This window comes from Sturnus vulgaris, chromosome 9, assembly GCF_052056855.1.
Source record: "Sturnus vulgaris isolate bStuVul1 chromosome 9, bStuVul1.hap1, whole genome shotgun sequence".
In the NCBI taxonomy this organism is placed as follows: domain Eukaryota; kingdom Metazoa; phylum Chordata; class Aves; order Passeriformes; family Sturnidae; genus Sturnus; species Sturnus vulgaris.
Genome location: NC_142251.1, coordinates 4671093 through 4687071, shown reverse-complemented (window position 1 = coordinate 4687071; position 15979 = coordinate 4671093). Strand labels below are relative to the sequence as shown.

The 15979-nt window shown below is 48.1% G+C and overlaps 1 protein-coding gene and 1 long non-coding RNA gene across 17 annotated transcripts in view; one reads left to right on the top strand and one right to left on the bottom strand.

The window, feature by feature from the left end:
• USP24 (ubiquitin specific peptidase 24) overlaps positions 1 to 476 on the bottom strand; it is a 61292-nt gene extending 60816 nt beyond the window's left edge. For both annotated transcript variants that reach the window (XR_015805339.1, XM_014870581.2), the window contains exon 1: positions 156 to 476. Coding sequence is in view for 1 of the 2 variants with exons in the window: in XM_014870581.2 (XP_014726067.2) it covers positions 156 to 461 (306 nt within the window). In the remaining variant the exon portion in view is untranslated. The remainder of the gene's footprint in view (positions 1 to 155) is intronic.
• A 759-nt stretch (positions 477 to 1235) lies between these two features.
• Positions 1236 to 15388, top strand: LOC148222779 (uncharacterized). Of its 15 annotated transcripts, none has more exons than XR_015805330.1 (4): positions 1237 to 7694; positions 7848 to 11645; positions 13493 to 13607; positions 14075 to 15375. It is a non-coding gene; the product is annotated as an uncharacterized LOC148222779 (long non-coding RNA). The 15 variants fall into 15 exon arrangements; XR_015805329.1 differs by having other exon boundaries at positions 7848 to 11651; positions 13497 to 13607; XR_015805328.1 differs by having other exon boundaries at positions 7848 to 11651.
• The last annotated feature ends 591 nt before the right edge of the window (positions 15389 to 15979 follow it).

Here is a 15979-nt window from a genome sequence, read left to right as displayed (position 1 = left end):
CGGAGGGACGAGGAGCCCCCGGCCCGGGGAGTGACGGAGGGTCCCGGGCACCTCCCGCCAGCCCCATGCCCGGGCCGACCCCCGCCCCGGGGCCCCGGCAGAGGGGAGGTTGTTGGTGGCTCCTGTAGCCCCGGGACCACCCGCCCGCAGCTCACCTCGGTCTCCACCACTTCGTGGTAGGCGGGCGGAGGGTCGAAGCCGCCCCCGCCGCCTCCGCCGTCCCCGTCGCCGCCGCGGGGGCCCTGCCCGCCGGCGGGGGAGCCGTGCCCGCCCGGCGGGCCCTGCCCGCTCTCCATGGGCTCGTAGCCGCCGTAGTGGAGGCCGGGCCGCTCGTTGGTGAGCAGCGCCACGGCCTCGTTGATGTCGTTCTTGGCCAGGCGCAGGGCCTTGCGGATGGCGGCCGCGTCCGAGAAGCCCATGCAGAGCAGCGTGGTCATGTGCTGCTCCTCCTCGCTCTCCATGGCCGCGCCAGGGAGCGGGGCACGAGGAGGAGGAGAAGGAGGAGAAGGAGAGGAAGGAGGAGGAAGAGGAGGCCGGGGCCGGGGGGAAACCCCCGCGGACCGAGAGGCGCCGGGCTCAGGCGCTGCCCGCCCCGCGCGCCGCCATGTTGCCGGGAGCGCCGCTCCCCTCCCGCCGCCGCCGCCGCGGCGGCCGCCCCGCCCCGCCCCGCCCCTCCGCGCGCGCCCCGGCCCCGCCCTCGGCCCCGCCCCCGGCCCGGCCCGGAAGCGGCGGCGGAGCCCAGGCTGGGGAGCGCTCGCCGGGCCCGCGTCACGTGACGGGGAAGGCGGGGGGGATGAATGGACCGGCGTGGGAAGGGGGCGTGGCCGAGGGGGCGCGTGAGGCGTGAGGGCGGGCGGCCCTGTGAGGGGAGCGGGGACGGGGGACGGGGGACGGGGGACGGGGACGGGGACGGGGACGGGGACGGGAACGGGAACGGGAACGGGAACGGGAACGGGGACCGGAACGGGGACCGGGATGGGAACGGGGCCGGGAACGCGGCCGGGAACGGGGCCAGGGATGGGGCCAGGGATGGGGCCAGGGATGGGGACCGACACCGAGATGGGGACCGGGAGCGGCAGCGGGATGGGAACGGGGATGGAGATGGGGATGGGGACCGGGACCGGGACCGGGATGGGAACGGGGCCAGGGACGGGTACTGGTACGTGGAAGGGAACAGGAAAGGAGAGGGGGACTGGGGATGGGGACGGGGGTGGGGATGAGGATGGGAAGGGAAACGGGAATGGGAATAGGGATGGGAAGGGAAACGGAGATTGGGATTGGGGATGGGGATGGGAACGAGAACGGAGATGGGGACCGGGGCGATGATGTGGACCGGGATCGAGATCGGGACCAGGGATGCGAACTGGGACGAGGATGTGCACCGGGATTAGAACCGGGAATGGGGATGGGCACCGGGACCGCGATCGGGATCAGGACTGGAACGGGCGTCGGGACATGGCCGTCTCACAGGGGATGGGCAGCCCGGGATGGGATGTCGGGGATGGGCAGCCCGGGATGGGATATCTGGGATGGGCAGCCCGGGATGGGATACCGGGGATGGGCAGCCCGGGATGGGATATCGGGCTCGGCTCCTGCCGCTGCCGGTAGTGCCGCCGTTAATCACGGCTCCTATCCGTGGGCTGGTGCCGGTGGCGCGGTCACGGAGGGGCACGACAAGCGAACTCCCGGCTCCTGCCCCTGGAATGGCGGGTGGGAGTGGACTGGAAGTGCTGGGAGAATGCTTTGGCTCCCGGGAGCACATCGTGGAGTTACTGGAATTACATTCTTTAAGCACATTATATTAGGAGGAAATTCAGCCCTGTGAGGGTGGGGACGCCCTGGCACAGGGTGCTCAGAGAAGCTGTGGCTGCCCCATCCCTGGAAATGTCCACGGCCACCTTGGACAGGGCTTGGAGCAACCTGGGATAGTGAAAATGTCCCTGCCCATGGCAGGGGTTGGGTCTAGATGATAGTTAAAGTACCTTCCAAACCAAACAATTCTGTATATACACACTGAAGCAGAGTACAATCAGGAAAAAAACCCAAAGTTCTAGTGCCCAAAACAGAGAGAAAATTTATGTATTCCTCCAACACACTTGGTGAATTCTTGTACTACACAGAAGTTAGCAGATCTGGATCTCCTGGCACTCTCCCAGGCGAAATTTATTACCTCATTGTAACAATGTATTTTCTGTGTCCAGAGACGAGGAGAAAACAGATAAAAGATTTGTCAAGATCAGTGCTGATACCTGCGTATAAACATTTGGTTTTGGAGGCTCATGTCTTCAGGCAAACTATTTTGTGTTAGCAGAGACTGACTCTGGGGTTAGGAATTCAGAAACTTCTGTCTGATTTCTCAGATACAAATCACATTCAGCGTAAAGGAAAGTATCAATTGTAGGGGACACAAGCAGTATGGAGGTCTCCAACATGAACTTTCAGAGCTTGGGGTTGGTCTTTGAAAGAGACAAACTGATGGATCAGTCTGTTGGGACTGGCAGATTTTGGATTAACTTTTAGATTGCAGTATGGCACCAGTGATCTCATTTTCCTTATTTACTTTCCTGAAAAGTAATCACGGCTCCTTCATCTTGCTCAATCCTATCTGATTTTTTTTTCCCTCTAAGCTGACATTCAGTGGAATGGAGTTAATGTGCATATGACTTTGATCTTCACCTTCTGGATCTTAGGAAGGTCTTTTATTCCGGCTGATCTCCAGCTATAAAAAATTGTTATGGCTCGATCTTGGCAGGCTTCAGAAAAACTCCAGCACTTCAAATGCATTCAGTTAATATGCAGAATATTGACTCACTGCTTACTCATGTGACTAACATTTAAATGACACTTTCTCATTTTTAAAGGGTATTATAAATGATTGTTTAATCTTCACAGCCTGGTGAAGTCAGTTGGCATAATTTTCCCCTACTAATGCAAAAAAAAAGTTGGTAGGAAAAAGTAAGAAATTTATTAGATGTCATTATTGCTTTTAGAATTATTTCAAGGAAGTGCTTCTGCAAATTTGTGCTGAACTAATCAGTGAAAACTACACAAGTGATGGAAGAACTAATTATAATCCCAAGGGACAAAGGAAGAAGAGGTTGCTTTGCCATTAAATTACTCATGCTCTGTAGTCCAGCTGTCCTGAAAGAAGTTGGGGGGGAGTTTGAATTTATCAGTAGGTGAGAATTACACTTGGACACAGCACCTCAACGTAACTGACAGTGAGGGGTGCTGGTCTTCAAAGTATTTTTTACAAACTTCACTGACAGCACCTTTCTTGAGACTGCTTGAAGGACAAGATCACACATTCCAGCTCAGTGAAGGAAAGGGTGCATCCTTTTCTAGACATTATTCAGCCTGGAAATGTTTTTCATACTTTGCCATGTCTAGAAAAGTTGCAGGGAGAAGTAGAGCAAACTTGTCTGAGGACTGCAAAAGGGAACAGTGAGTGATTCTCTGTGAGGCACCGGGAGCTGCAAGGAGAAAAGGGAAGGAAATAAACTGAAGGAGGGGAACAAATTTCCCCAAGATCTGCCTTTAGATAATTTGGAGTTTGTGCCTGTGTAGTTGCCAGTTAGATATTACACACAGTTATAAGTCATTTGATTGCCTTACCATGTGGAAGGTAGTTGCTTTCTACTGACTGTGTCATATTTTGTATCCTGAGGCATGTCTGACACGAGAAACTTCTGTGTTACAGAAAAAAAGACTTTTTTGAAGAGAAACCACTGTTTTAGTAAGTGGTAATGCAGTGACATCGAACCTGACCTTTTGGGTTGATCATGGTGTAGCCAGGTAGAATAAAAATAGAGCTTGATGGAGAATTGCACTGACTTCTGCAGCAATGTTACAGTAGGTGTGTTTGAATAATTTGTTTTTTTAATGAGAATGCTTTTATGCTTTTCTCCATATATTTGTTTTAAAGCCAGTCCTGTGTTTACAGCTCTTTTGCTATTTAAACAGTGAATGCACTGTTTCCCTTCAAAGCAAAACAACTCTATTGTTCTGGTGGAAGATACACTCACAGCCAAACTAAGAAGTGACTCTGCCTTGTTGAACTTGGAGGTTTCCTTGCTGTTTACAGCTGTTAGGAAATTCCAGCCAAAATCCCATGTAATTGGAAAACATCAATGCACCCTGATTTTGTTTCCCACTTTGTTGTACTGTCTTAGACATGATTGTTAAATAAATACTCAGAGATTATTATAAAAGGGACTTAAAGTTCATCATGTTGCCACCAAATCTTCAATTTCATGTGTGTTTTACTCTGTATAAAAGGGTATATTCCCCCCATTTTGTTCGAGGTACTAAAGGAGTATATTATTGAGGGAAGCTTAGTTTGAGCTAAAACTTGCTGTTCATAAATAATGGCTAAATATGGGAAATCAGGACAAAATTTAATGACAGGATTCTACCACTCTGCAGTGCATAAGCACAGAAGGAGTTGTATGAAAACTGGGGCTATAGCAGCTAGAAAATATTTCTTTGCAGTTGTTGCAAGAGTGAGGAGTGTGTGTGAGCCTGGATGAATCCAACCGCCCTTGTTTGGAAGAGAAGAACATTCTTTTTCTGACTGATGTTAATGGTTTGGGATGCTAATATAGGTGGATCTCAGGATTTTAAGAAGGGGCTTCTGTCCTGTCTGCAAGATGAACAGAAACACTCTCCATAGGCTGCAGAGTAAATATTTTTTTGTAGACTTGAATTAGATTAACCAAAGAGATGGCAGAGCAATTGGTGTCTTGCAGGAAATCTCATCACCCACTGGAGGCAAGAAGGTAACTTGCTGGGGAGAAATGTCTTGCCCCTGTACCCCTAAAGATACCAAACACTGACAAGAGGAACATTTGTAAATAATGTTTACAGAGATCTCCCTAATCTTATATTTTGGATGGGCAAGGCACTTGCTGTTTAGTGTAGCTGCCTGTTGGGGCAAGGAATATCTTTACTATCTGAAAACAGAGTATCTGTGATATTGCAGAACCAAGTATTTGTATAGTATTGCAAAGAATTAGTCTAGGTTTACTGAATTATTTTATCTTTCCTCCTTTCCTTCCTTGTATTCCTTATCCCACCCAGTCTCTTCCAGTTTCCTGTTTCTAGTTTATTTATAGCTTAATGTAATAGGTGGATTTTAAGGAACTGCCTCAGGAACTAGATAGTGAAAATCCCCAAGTAATTGGAAATCACATTTCTTATATGTAGATATGTATGAATTGTGTTTGGTTGCCTTTAGCAGAGGGGTTCAAAGTGTTTGTGTAGAGAAAAACTTCATAACCCCCCTCCAAGGTACAGTTGCAATGGAGAAATAAGAAAGTAGATGCACAGATGCTTTTGACTCCTCAGGTAGCTGTGCAGTCTCACTCAAAACAGATTTTAGCAAGCATAGGAAGTGTGTGAGTCTGTTCACAAGCACCAGCTGACAGATTCCTGCAATACACTTCTAGGCTTTGTCTATGGTAGGAATTTTTGCTGCCTTCACAGATTTTGTCCATCGAGAAAGGAGATTTGAGCTGGGGCAGCCGCCAAGGCTTTGCCTGCTGTCAGCAATGATTTGCAAAGAGGCAGCTTCCCGTGGTTTCAAGCTGGGACTCATGCACACCAGTAATCATAATTACAATATTTAGCTCTAACACACAGCATTTGAGATGGGTATCTAACAAGCCTCTTGGGGGATGGAGGGATACCATTAGCTCCTCAACATGTTTGCAGCAGCTAAAAACCATTGTGGGGCTGAAAAGCAAAGAAGGTGAACAGATCTTGTGGTATTGCTGTGCCTCCTCCAGCAAGTCTGTCCCTGTTGTTATTCCAGCATCCAAAGGGAACTGGAGCTGAACCATGACCGTTTTTCTGCAGCAGAAGCTGGGTACCCGCTGGCCTCCTGAATACAAAAATGAAGTTTCATACTGTTTCTCTTGAATGGAAACAGCATGATGTGAGCGTGGAAAGAGTGGAACAGTATGTTAAGGGAAACACGGCTGAAAGGAGAGAGCAGCTGACTCCAGGAGCTGAGCAGATCTGCCCCCTCTGCTTCACTGTGTGGGTTTATTTCCAGCTCAGACCATCTAGTGCGTCTCACAACACATCTCCACGCCTCTCCACGGGCTGGAAAATGAAACTACTGCAAGGAGGTTGTTCCTTCTTCCTGAAACAAGCTTCACAGCCTGTGGGAAATGAAAACTCAGGCTGAACTTTAAAACAAGCTGAAAGCACTCAGATGCAGAAATGCAGAGTGAAGCCATTCAATAGAGTCAGATTTGGAACAGAGCCCTGAAAAAAACCTGCAGTTATGACTAATCCATTTTTAATGTGTGTGGTTGTAGGTAAAATCACTTCTTTAAAAGATCATTTCTCTCCCTATATTGGTTACAGTTCTTTACTGTCACTTTAGATAAATGATGTGTTGACATGTGAGTTCAGTTAAGATGGACTGCAAGGACAGAATTATTTCTGATGCTGGAGAGGCTCTGGCTGAGCTGCTGGTGAAAGGGGAGAAATGATACAAACAGGATATTCAGTGTCAAGCTGCAGCAGCACCCGGAGAGACCCACTCAGGGGCAGGCACTGGGATGCTCACTCTCTCCTGCAGCCAAGTTAGCTGAGGAAACTTGATGTAATAGCTGACTGTAGAGCCCCATTTGTGCAGGGACGAGCTCAGGCAGTGACATTTTAGAAATGAAACAGTCTGAAATGGAAACTTCTTTTTGCACTGAACAAGTCTGTGAGGCACCACACAGCTGTACAGGGTAGACTTTGGGTGCTTTTGTTTTGTGCTCGAGTTGTCCCAGCCTTGCTTGCTGGTCCCCTTGCATGGATCCCTCAATGCTGTCACAGAGCCAGTGATGTTAACACACGTGTGACACTGTGAATGTCCTGGCTGGTGTGATACCAGCCCAACACCTACAGTCTTATAATCAGTAAATCGGAATAGGAGCATGAAATCACTGCAAACACGCATTGACTGTGGTAGGGAACAGCATGGAGACTGTTCAGGCAGGCAGAAAACAGCACAGCAAATCCAGCTCTGATGGGATATACTCAGAGACTCCCTCAGCCTGGCTAAGGGTGTGTGGTGTGGTGACAGAGCCTGTAGTGACATGCAGTGTTCTGAGGACGGAGGCTGCTCTCCGTGGTGGGTGTGTATCTGATATCAGAACAAAAGCAGTTGGCATTTCCCTGTTGTACACTGAAATGTGGTGCAATGTGACAGAACAGGGAACTCCTTGCTGGCTTCTTGCCCTCTGAAGATTCTTTCTGAATTAGGTGCTGACCTTTAAAGCAAGACCTGCTTCTTCAGTTTCTCATTGTTTAAATTCTGCACTGAAGCTTGAAAAACAAGTCTGTGAGGCTGCAGGATTTTTTTTTTTTTTAAGCTCTAATTAGTGAAACACAGAATAGGTTTGAAGGAGTCTGAGGGAGAGAATCACTAAATGGAAACCATTTTACAGATCTGGTGCCTTTTATTTTTTATTTTACTCCATTCCACAACAGTATGGGCCTGTGTGGTGCTGGGCTTAAATGAACATCAAAAAATGGTTGATATTAAAGACTGGTCCCTAATCCTCTCCTGCTACCTCTTGGTCAAAATACCACCTTGTTTGCCCTCAGGGATTTGGAAACCCAAAGTTGTGCTCCTGCTGCCAGAGTTTTGTACTAGAACACTGCAGCTGCTTGGCACCAGCAGGAGTTTGGAGGTGAGAGAGGTGAAAACCATTATCCTGACTAAAAATCTGGAGGTATTTAGGCAGAGGGGCTGTGATGGAAGAACCTCTTTCCCTTTTGGAATGTTTTTAACATTATCGTTGCTTCGGCTGCATTTTCACAGGATTTCTCCATTTCTCATTCAGGCAGATTCTGACATTTCATGCAGATTATGAAGTGCTGGATGAAGGGCAGCTGGAATTGGGGCTCAGCTCTGGGTGGGAGCCCAGAGAGAGGAATCAGTGCTTTGGGATCTGCAGGTGGGACTCGCATGAAACACGTGAGTACTTCTGGTTCCATCACAAGGCTTAATTCTTCAGGAGCACCAAGAGGTTCTTCAAGGCTGTGAGAGCCTAAAGCCTTGGATTTCTCCTTCCTCATCTGCCTGCTGGCACGCACAGCCATGTTGTCCCATTTACAAGGCATTTGATCTGCCAGTGACTCATTCCCAGCTCGCTATCTGCACCAGCAAGGTGCTCCAGGGCTGAGTCGCACCCATGTATCAGCCCTGTTACTGTACCCTGTTATCAGCTGCTCTTTTCACTCCTCGGGTGCTCCCGGCCTTTGATCTGCTCCCGAACTGCAGCAACAGCTTTTCTTGTTTTTTAATGCTTCATTACACGGTGCAGGGCCAGAAGCCCCCCCCCAAAGCTGCAATCTCTGCTGCCTGCATGCTGCTCCCTTGAGTACATCCAGGCTTTTTCTTGAAAGCGTGAAATAAAAGTCTTATTTCCCTCAGCCCACAAATAATCATGGTGGAAATCAGTTTGCTTCAAGATGGCAATTTCCATCAGACACTACATGGTGGTATAATTATATGGTTAATTATTCCCTTGCTTCTCCCTGCTGCATTTAGCTGCTGCTTTTAAAAACCCATGGAGCAGAAGCTGTTTACTTCATCCTTACAGCACCTGGTGTGAGTTCTGACCAGTCTGTAAATCCTAATGTTACTGAGCAGTCCTGAATCCTGTCTTCCAGCAGAAGTCCTCTTTTTCTGGCCAGGCTGGATCTAGCTTAATTTGAGGCTGATTCTGCCAAAGCTAGAGACCCCAGTGGAAAGAAAGGTGCTCAGTGTGCTGAAGGACTGAAAGAGCTTTCCGTGTTTTTGTTTTTTTTTAGAGTGGCAAATGGGCAAAGAGACACACAATAATTTAAAATATATTTGCTTAAAATCAGTTAAATTCACAGTAATGCTGGAAGAAATCAGAAGAAATCAGCTGAGCTGGTTCTGCTGGATATGTTGCTTATCAGATGACCTAGCAAGACGTTATTGGCTTGTAGGATTTGGGGCAGAAACTCCAGCATGACAAACACATTCTTCTGAGAGCCTTCTGAGCAGCCAGCTCCTGCTGATGTGGTTGCAGATCAGTGATCCAACTCGTTTTGTCCCTGCACTCAGGGGTGGGCCTTGGCTGTGCTGTGGGGTGGAGGACAGACAGACAGACAGAAATGTTTGCTGCACTAGGCTAGGTCGTGCACAGGGAAGGCTGTGGCTCTGTGTTTTTCTGCTCATGGGGTCCAGCCAAGTGGCACAGCCCTGATCTGCAGCTCATCCCAAAGGCTGGGAGTCCTGACCATGGTGTGCTGCTCCTGGCTGGATTTTACAGTGATGGATCGCTCTCCTCCCACCAGCCAGGCTGGGCTTGTTTTGTTTATGCCTTGAAACCTCTCCTCTCCCCCATGCTGTGATCCACGCCAAACTGTTTGGCAAGTTAAAAGCTCTGCCTGCTGTGTGGGCAGGAGAAGGGCCACAGAGTGGTGCAGAAAATGTGTGAGATGTGGTCCAGGCTTGTGGGGAGGATGGGGCGAGGACCTGAGGTGTCATTTGTGTGCTCAGTTCATGACTTGCCCAGCCTGTTTCACAGACTTGTAACCACTGATCCTTGACTATGTTTCAAGCCTGGCCTACAGTCACTAATTGTCAGTGTCCTGGGGCTTCTCCCAGGTTTTAATTGTCCCTATTAGTATGATGGATGTGGGAAGAAAGGTGGCAATGTTTTTGCTGCTGCCATTGCCATTGTACGGGCTGCCATTAAAGCTGCTTATTGGCATTTGCCCTCCTGTGAAATGTGTAGGTGAGCTATTTATAAATGTGCAGAGAGATTCTACATCTCTAGCTTGTGCTCTGATTTAAGAGTAACCCTCACCAGGAGGGGAGAATCTGTCCAGTACTGCAAAGGAGGTTAGTGGCAGAGCTGGAAATAATCCACCACTTGTGAGCCACTTGTGAGCATTGCCTGAGGTTCAGGGGTGGATTTCTGGGGGCACATGAGGAAATGCAGAAGCAGCATGCTGTTTCCCCACTATCTCTGTTCCAGTGTGATCTCCCATTTTCAGGACAGAGAGAAGCACTTTTCCTGCTGCACAGCCCCCTCTCCTGTTCTCTGCTCCTTCTACACAGCAAACGCACTCAGCTCTCTCCTAGGCTGCATCCAACTTCACTTGCTTCTACTTTTCCTTTCTGGAGCAGATTCAGCTGGTGTGCAGGAGGGAATGGCCCTTTACCTGCAGCAGTCCAGTCACAGGCATGCAGGAGTTAGTGTCTGTACTTCTCAAAAATTGTTCTGAAAGTAGATACAGCCATTTGCTTCCATTATTCCTCTCCTGCAAGCTGCAAATGACCTCGCCTTTTAAAGCATGCAGTTTCCTGAAGAGCAAGATTAATGCAGCAGGATTGTTAGTGCATCTGATTGTCTTTTACCTTTCCAAATGAAGACTTTTGATGAATAATAACAGAGAAGCTTCTCAGCCTGTCCTGAGTTGGGAACATGATTCTTCTTCCTGACTCCCACGTTTTGTTTGTGATGCTCTTTTCATAAACTTGTTTTGAAATATCTTGCATTCAGCTTAAGGACGCTGATTAATTTTATCTCCAGAAAAAATTTGCTTTCATACCTGTTAGGAAGTTTCCCTGTTGACATCAGTTTGATGTAAAACTTCAGTAAACCCAGGAGATGGAATTTGATGATTCTTGTGGGTCCCTTCCAACTCAGAATATTCTGTGATTTTATGTAGTTGAGGGAAATTACCTGCCTTTGGGGCCTGCACCTCAATATCCAAAAGGCTCAGGTAGGACCACACAGACACGGATGCATCCCAATATCTAATTGCTGTAAGAAGGTTAATGTGATGTGGCTGCAGTCAAGAAATGAGAGTCCTTGAGAGCTGCTGGCTGGATCTGCAGGACACACTGCCCTCCCTTGGCCGTGGATGGGCTGTGGATCTGGGCTGAGTGAAGAACCTGCCTTTCCTGAGCATCCCTGAGCCAAGGGAAGATTGCTGGAACCTGGAATGTGCTGTGATTTATAAACTCGGTCAGAGGTGCAGACTTTGAAGGTGATTCCAACATTCCCTCCAGGAGTTCATGGCAAGATTTATATGAAGCTTCAGAACTGTGTGAAATCAACTGTGAGAAAAATGGCTTAGGAGTGATTTTATCGTTGTATGCAAGAAAGTGATGTAAGAAACCACAGAAATCTGCTAGACTGATTCTTGACCATGCAAGGGAAGATTTTCATCTGGTTTTGCTTGTAAATGAGAGTTTTATGTAAATGTTGGAAGATCATAATTATGACATAAACTTTTCAGAGAATTTGTACTTCCAGATGTAATGGAGATGTGGGAGCAATCTGGGAGCAGAGACTTGTTTGAAAGAGATGTCTCTGACTTTATCTCTTTTGAGGTTGTGCTCACTCAAAGTCTGTCCCTGGTGCTGTGATTCAGTGTCAGGCTGAGCTCTGCACTGGTCCATACAGCTATTCTAGCAATTGGGTTGTAATGGTCCCACATTTTTCCATTTCTGCTACATGTTCTTCTTCCTGCCTTTGTGTGGGTTATGTTGGCAGAATCTGATGTATTCAATCTTTTTCATGGCGTGGAGAACCTCATTAACATTTCTATCTCTTTTTTAGATTACTGAAATTTCATGTTACACCAAGATGGAGGTGAGGGTGAGGAAATTTAGCCGTTTTTCAGTATGATTGTATTCTTATGTTTTGTCTTTTACCAAAATAATTAGTGTCAGCAAGAAAACTTTCTGCGACTTGGACGTGCATGTACTCACAGAAAATCCCTTTGGAGGAGGAGGAGCTGGAAACAGGCAGTGCTTGGGTCAGAGTGTCTCAGAACAGCCACTGTCCTGAGGCTGCACAGATTGATGGATATCTCTATATTCACATGGAGTCACAGGGCTAGATAAAAAAAACCCACAAAACCAAACAAACAAAAAGAAACTGAAATATCTCATCTCTCTTACCTGCTTTACTCATGGGGTCAGGTCCCCTTACTGTGCACACAAACCCTGTGTGCCTGTAGCTCTGGGAAGCCCCCTGGGATTATACCCACAGTGTGCCAAACTCTAGGCAAAGTCAAAATCTTAGCACCTACACGGGCAATGGGAGAGTTGGGTTTTGGTGCTGCTGGGGAGTTCATACACATCTTCCAGAAACTGCCTGGGTCCCTGAGCTGCTGGAGGAGGCCTGGGCAGGCTGAGGAAGGGCTCAGGGAATTCTCTCTTGGAAGCAGAGGGCAGAGCAGGGCAGAGTTACCCACATGGGAAAGTTTTGTGTGCTCAAACAGGGGGAGCAGGCTTGCTCTCAGTTCGCTTTTGACAAAATCCTGACATGTCTTTGTTTAGAAACCCACTGTCCTGGGGCACAGGACACCTGCCCAGCACTCCGCCAGGCTGGTACTCTTTCTTATGCTTCTTAGAGGAAAAAAAATCACATCTGATCCACAGCACCACACAGCAGAGAGTGCCTGTCCTTGAGGAGCATCCCCAGTGTTCAGAGCAAGGGGTGTTCAAATGATGTCTCAGTTTGCTTGCCTTTGGCAATTTCTTCTAAAAAAAATGTATTCTTTGTGCCTAATTCTTACAGATGGGCCTGAGGTGCCTGATTTTGTTTTCTGGCAATCTTGGGGGGCCAGTAGGTGCAGAGAGACATTGGGTTAACATGGAACTGGTTACCTGATCCACTCTTGTTGTCCTGTGACAGCTAACACACAGGATTAGGTGTGAAAACTTATGCTGGCTAACAGGGCTCACCTGGCACTTGCCCCCATGATGCTGGGGAACATGGGGCAGTCAGACTGGCAACACTCTTGGCATGTGGGTTTGGTGAGATACCCCACGCCCATTCCTGGAAATCTGCCTTTTTCTCTGGCAGCCTACAGGTTTTCCCAAGCCAGGACCTAAACCTGGCATTCTTGGCCTGTGGACCACCAGAAATCAGATTATGGTGGGAGAAGTTGAAGTGCCAGGAAGGGAAAGTGCCATGAAAAAATTTCAGCACAGATTTGCCATCATGGGAAGAAATGCCTTCTCTCTCACTAGACTTCCCTGCCTCTGCTCCTCCATCCCTCCTTTTTGGGCAGTGTCTGTGTGACCTCGGTGTTCTGTGAGTTTTGTGACATCTTCTTTGGGAGTCTGCCATGCAGAGAATGCTCACTTGTAACAATGGTGATGTCCTGGCTCCCATTCTGGTCAGGAACCATCTGTGTGAAAGTGGGAAGTTCCTGCCCCCATATCCAGCCTTGGTGCTTCTTGCTGTGGCCTTGCACACTCACTGCTGGCAATCAGCTGCTCCTGCTGGTGCTACCTGGCTGTGCCAGGGTGAGGGAAAGGCGCTCTGTGAGCCTGGCATCGTTCCGAATCTCCACTTGATGAAATTACAATTTGAGGTTGAGCCTTTGAAGCAGAACTTTCTTTAAAACTATAATGAAAAGAGAAAGCTGGAAAAACATCCAAAGAGGTGTTTTTTGTTTTTTTTTTTTTTTTTCCCAATACCACCAGGTAGGATTTGAAGCCAGCCTGGGGTGGCTGCTGGCACAGGCACTGTGGCAAGCTCCCTGCTGTGGGATGGGCTTGTGCAGCTCCGGCTGTCGGTGCCAGCCTGGACAACCCCCAGGTAAGCTCGGGAAAGTCCAGACAATTTGATTTGCAATTCTCAGCTTGACCAAACCCATATTCTGACCTTAGAGCTGCCGGCAAGACCAAACCGACTTAGCAAGGGTTGTTAATTCACTTCCATGAGTCACTCAGGTAATGGGGAGATAAGGGAAGGTGCATTCCCGGGGAGGGAGCCCTGCCAGGGCGGCTGCTGTGCCTGCTGCCACCAGAGGCCACTCTTGGATAGCCTATGGATCCCTCCCAGCTCGGCAGGGCTCCTTCCCTCTCAGGTTGGGCTCATTTTCATCACCCCGCACTCCCCTCTCCATCATCCCAGCCTCCCTCCCTCCGCCTGCTGATCGCGCTGTCCTTGGCACTGCTCGCTCTGGCTCTGCTTCCTCTGGAGCTGATCCCTGCAACCCCGACTATCCATTTTTATCGCCCAAGGTCACCGTGTTGCAGTATCTGCTCTGTCTCTGTCCCCAGGGGCTGGTAGCCAAGACACCAATTTGCTGGGAGCGTGTCAAGGACCTGCCCGGAGCTGCAGCACTTGGCACGCTCGGGACCAAGAGACATAACCCAGACACAACCTGCCCTGAAGTTTGGAAGCACTCGGGGTAGAGATTGGAGTATGGGTCTGTTTAGGAGATTAAGTTCAGTCTGGGTTCAGATCATTCCAGTTCTCCATGTTAGAAAAAAAAAAAGTAGTCCTATAATTCTATTCCCTGTAATAAGCGTGAAGTGTAAGGTTCATTGCTTTTGAAGTTATTGCCTTGATGGTTTGTGCAATAAGACTGACATGTCCTTACTAGCTTGAAATAAATAATAATAAAAAAAGGTGTCAGATTGCTTTTTCAGATGGAAAGAGGCATTCCTTAAGGAGCCTGAGCAGGTGGGTATGTGAGTGTTGTGGCTCTTACCTTCTGAGAAAAGCAGGTTGGGTAATTTGTGTGTTAAAGTGTCTCCTCCCAGGGAAGGTCACTTAGGGAGGGCAGCATCCATTGCTGCTGGGAAGAGGTTTCTCTCAGCATCCCATCCCAGCAAGAGCAGTTTGTCTGTGCTGGCTCTCATACAGGCAGCCTTGGGGAGAGAGGAATGGAGGAGAGACTGTGAGCCTTGTCTGGGGCTGGTCACTCATGGTGGCAAGAATGGATTTTGCTCCTTACAAAGGCAGGGATTCCTTAGGTCCAAACTCAAATGGACAAAACCACTCTGAAGCCTCTACAGTTAAAGCTGTGCTTGGCACTTTGCCTGGGAGCTGCCTCAGTGCTGGCTGCCCCTGGCTTCAGCTACTCTTGGCTTTGGAGTCACCTGGACAATTGTGATGGAGAATTGTCCCTGCTCCAGGCAGCACAGAGACATTTGGCAGGGCCTCGTTCTGAGTGTAAAACTGCTTGGTCTGTGAGAAGTTTTGGGATTATTATCATTTTGGAAATGATAATAATCTTTTTTTCTAGGATCCCCCAAGGCATGAAGTATCTTCTGATTTGCGACCTTGTCTGAAGATCAGGACAGTGTTGTTACCATTCACTGTTCTATCTTTCACTGCTAACACACTGGCTTAGAGGAAACATAATTCTGTATCTCTGCTCATGTCACTTGGCATAGTTGCCTTGAATTCAGACTTTAGTCCACCTGAGAATCGGGTCCATCTTGTACACACAGGGGTTTGTTTCATGCAGTGGTGTTTCTCCAAACACCTTTGCCAAATGCTAATATTGCACCAGAGAGAAAGGACACACTTTGGTGCTTTGGTGAGAACCAGCATGCTGAAGAACTCCATGCCTTGTGCTTAGACCAACAGGGCTTCAAACACCTCTGGGAAGTGTTTTTAGGTGTCAGTCTCCTTTCTGTTTGGGAGATGTTCTCTTCAGAAAGTGCCTGCAACTGTTACAGTAGGAGAATTTCAGCTCATGAGTGCTTTTATACTTGAAGTGTTTAAAAAAAAGGATGGTGATACTAGAAATGAAGAGTAAAAATGGTCTGGCAGTCAAGTGATTTTTAAGGATGAATGTGATGTAGGCTGTGTTCCCTATTCCCCAGTAATATGTCAGGAGGCAGGAGGCAGCAGTCTGTGTTAATTAAGCTTATGGTGAGCAGCCAGTGCTTCAGCCAGGACTGACTGTGCTGATGATGATTGATTGGAATTCCAGAGAAGGCTCAAACTCAGTGTGTCTTCTCAAAGTATGCTGAGATGATGATAACAATTCATTAAAGTTTTATATTCTTTATGGTGCTTTGTCCCTTGTGACAGTAGAAGCATTTCTGTAATCCAGAGCATGTTGGATTGCTCCTAGAACATTTCTTTCCTAAAGAGTGTTTTTACTCTGAAAACTGTTTCAAGTCACTGGGAGTGAAACTTTACTGCAGAGCCCCAGATCTCATGTGCAT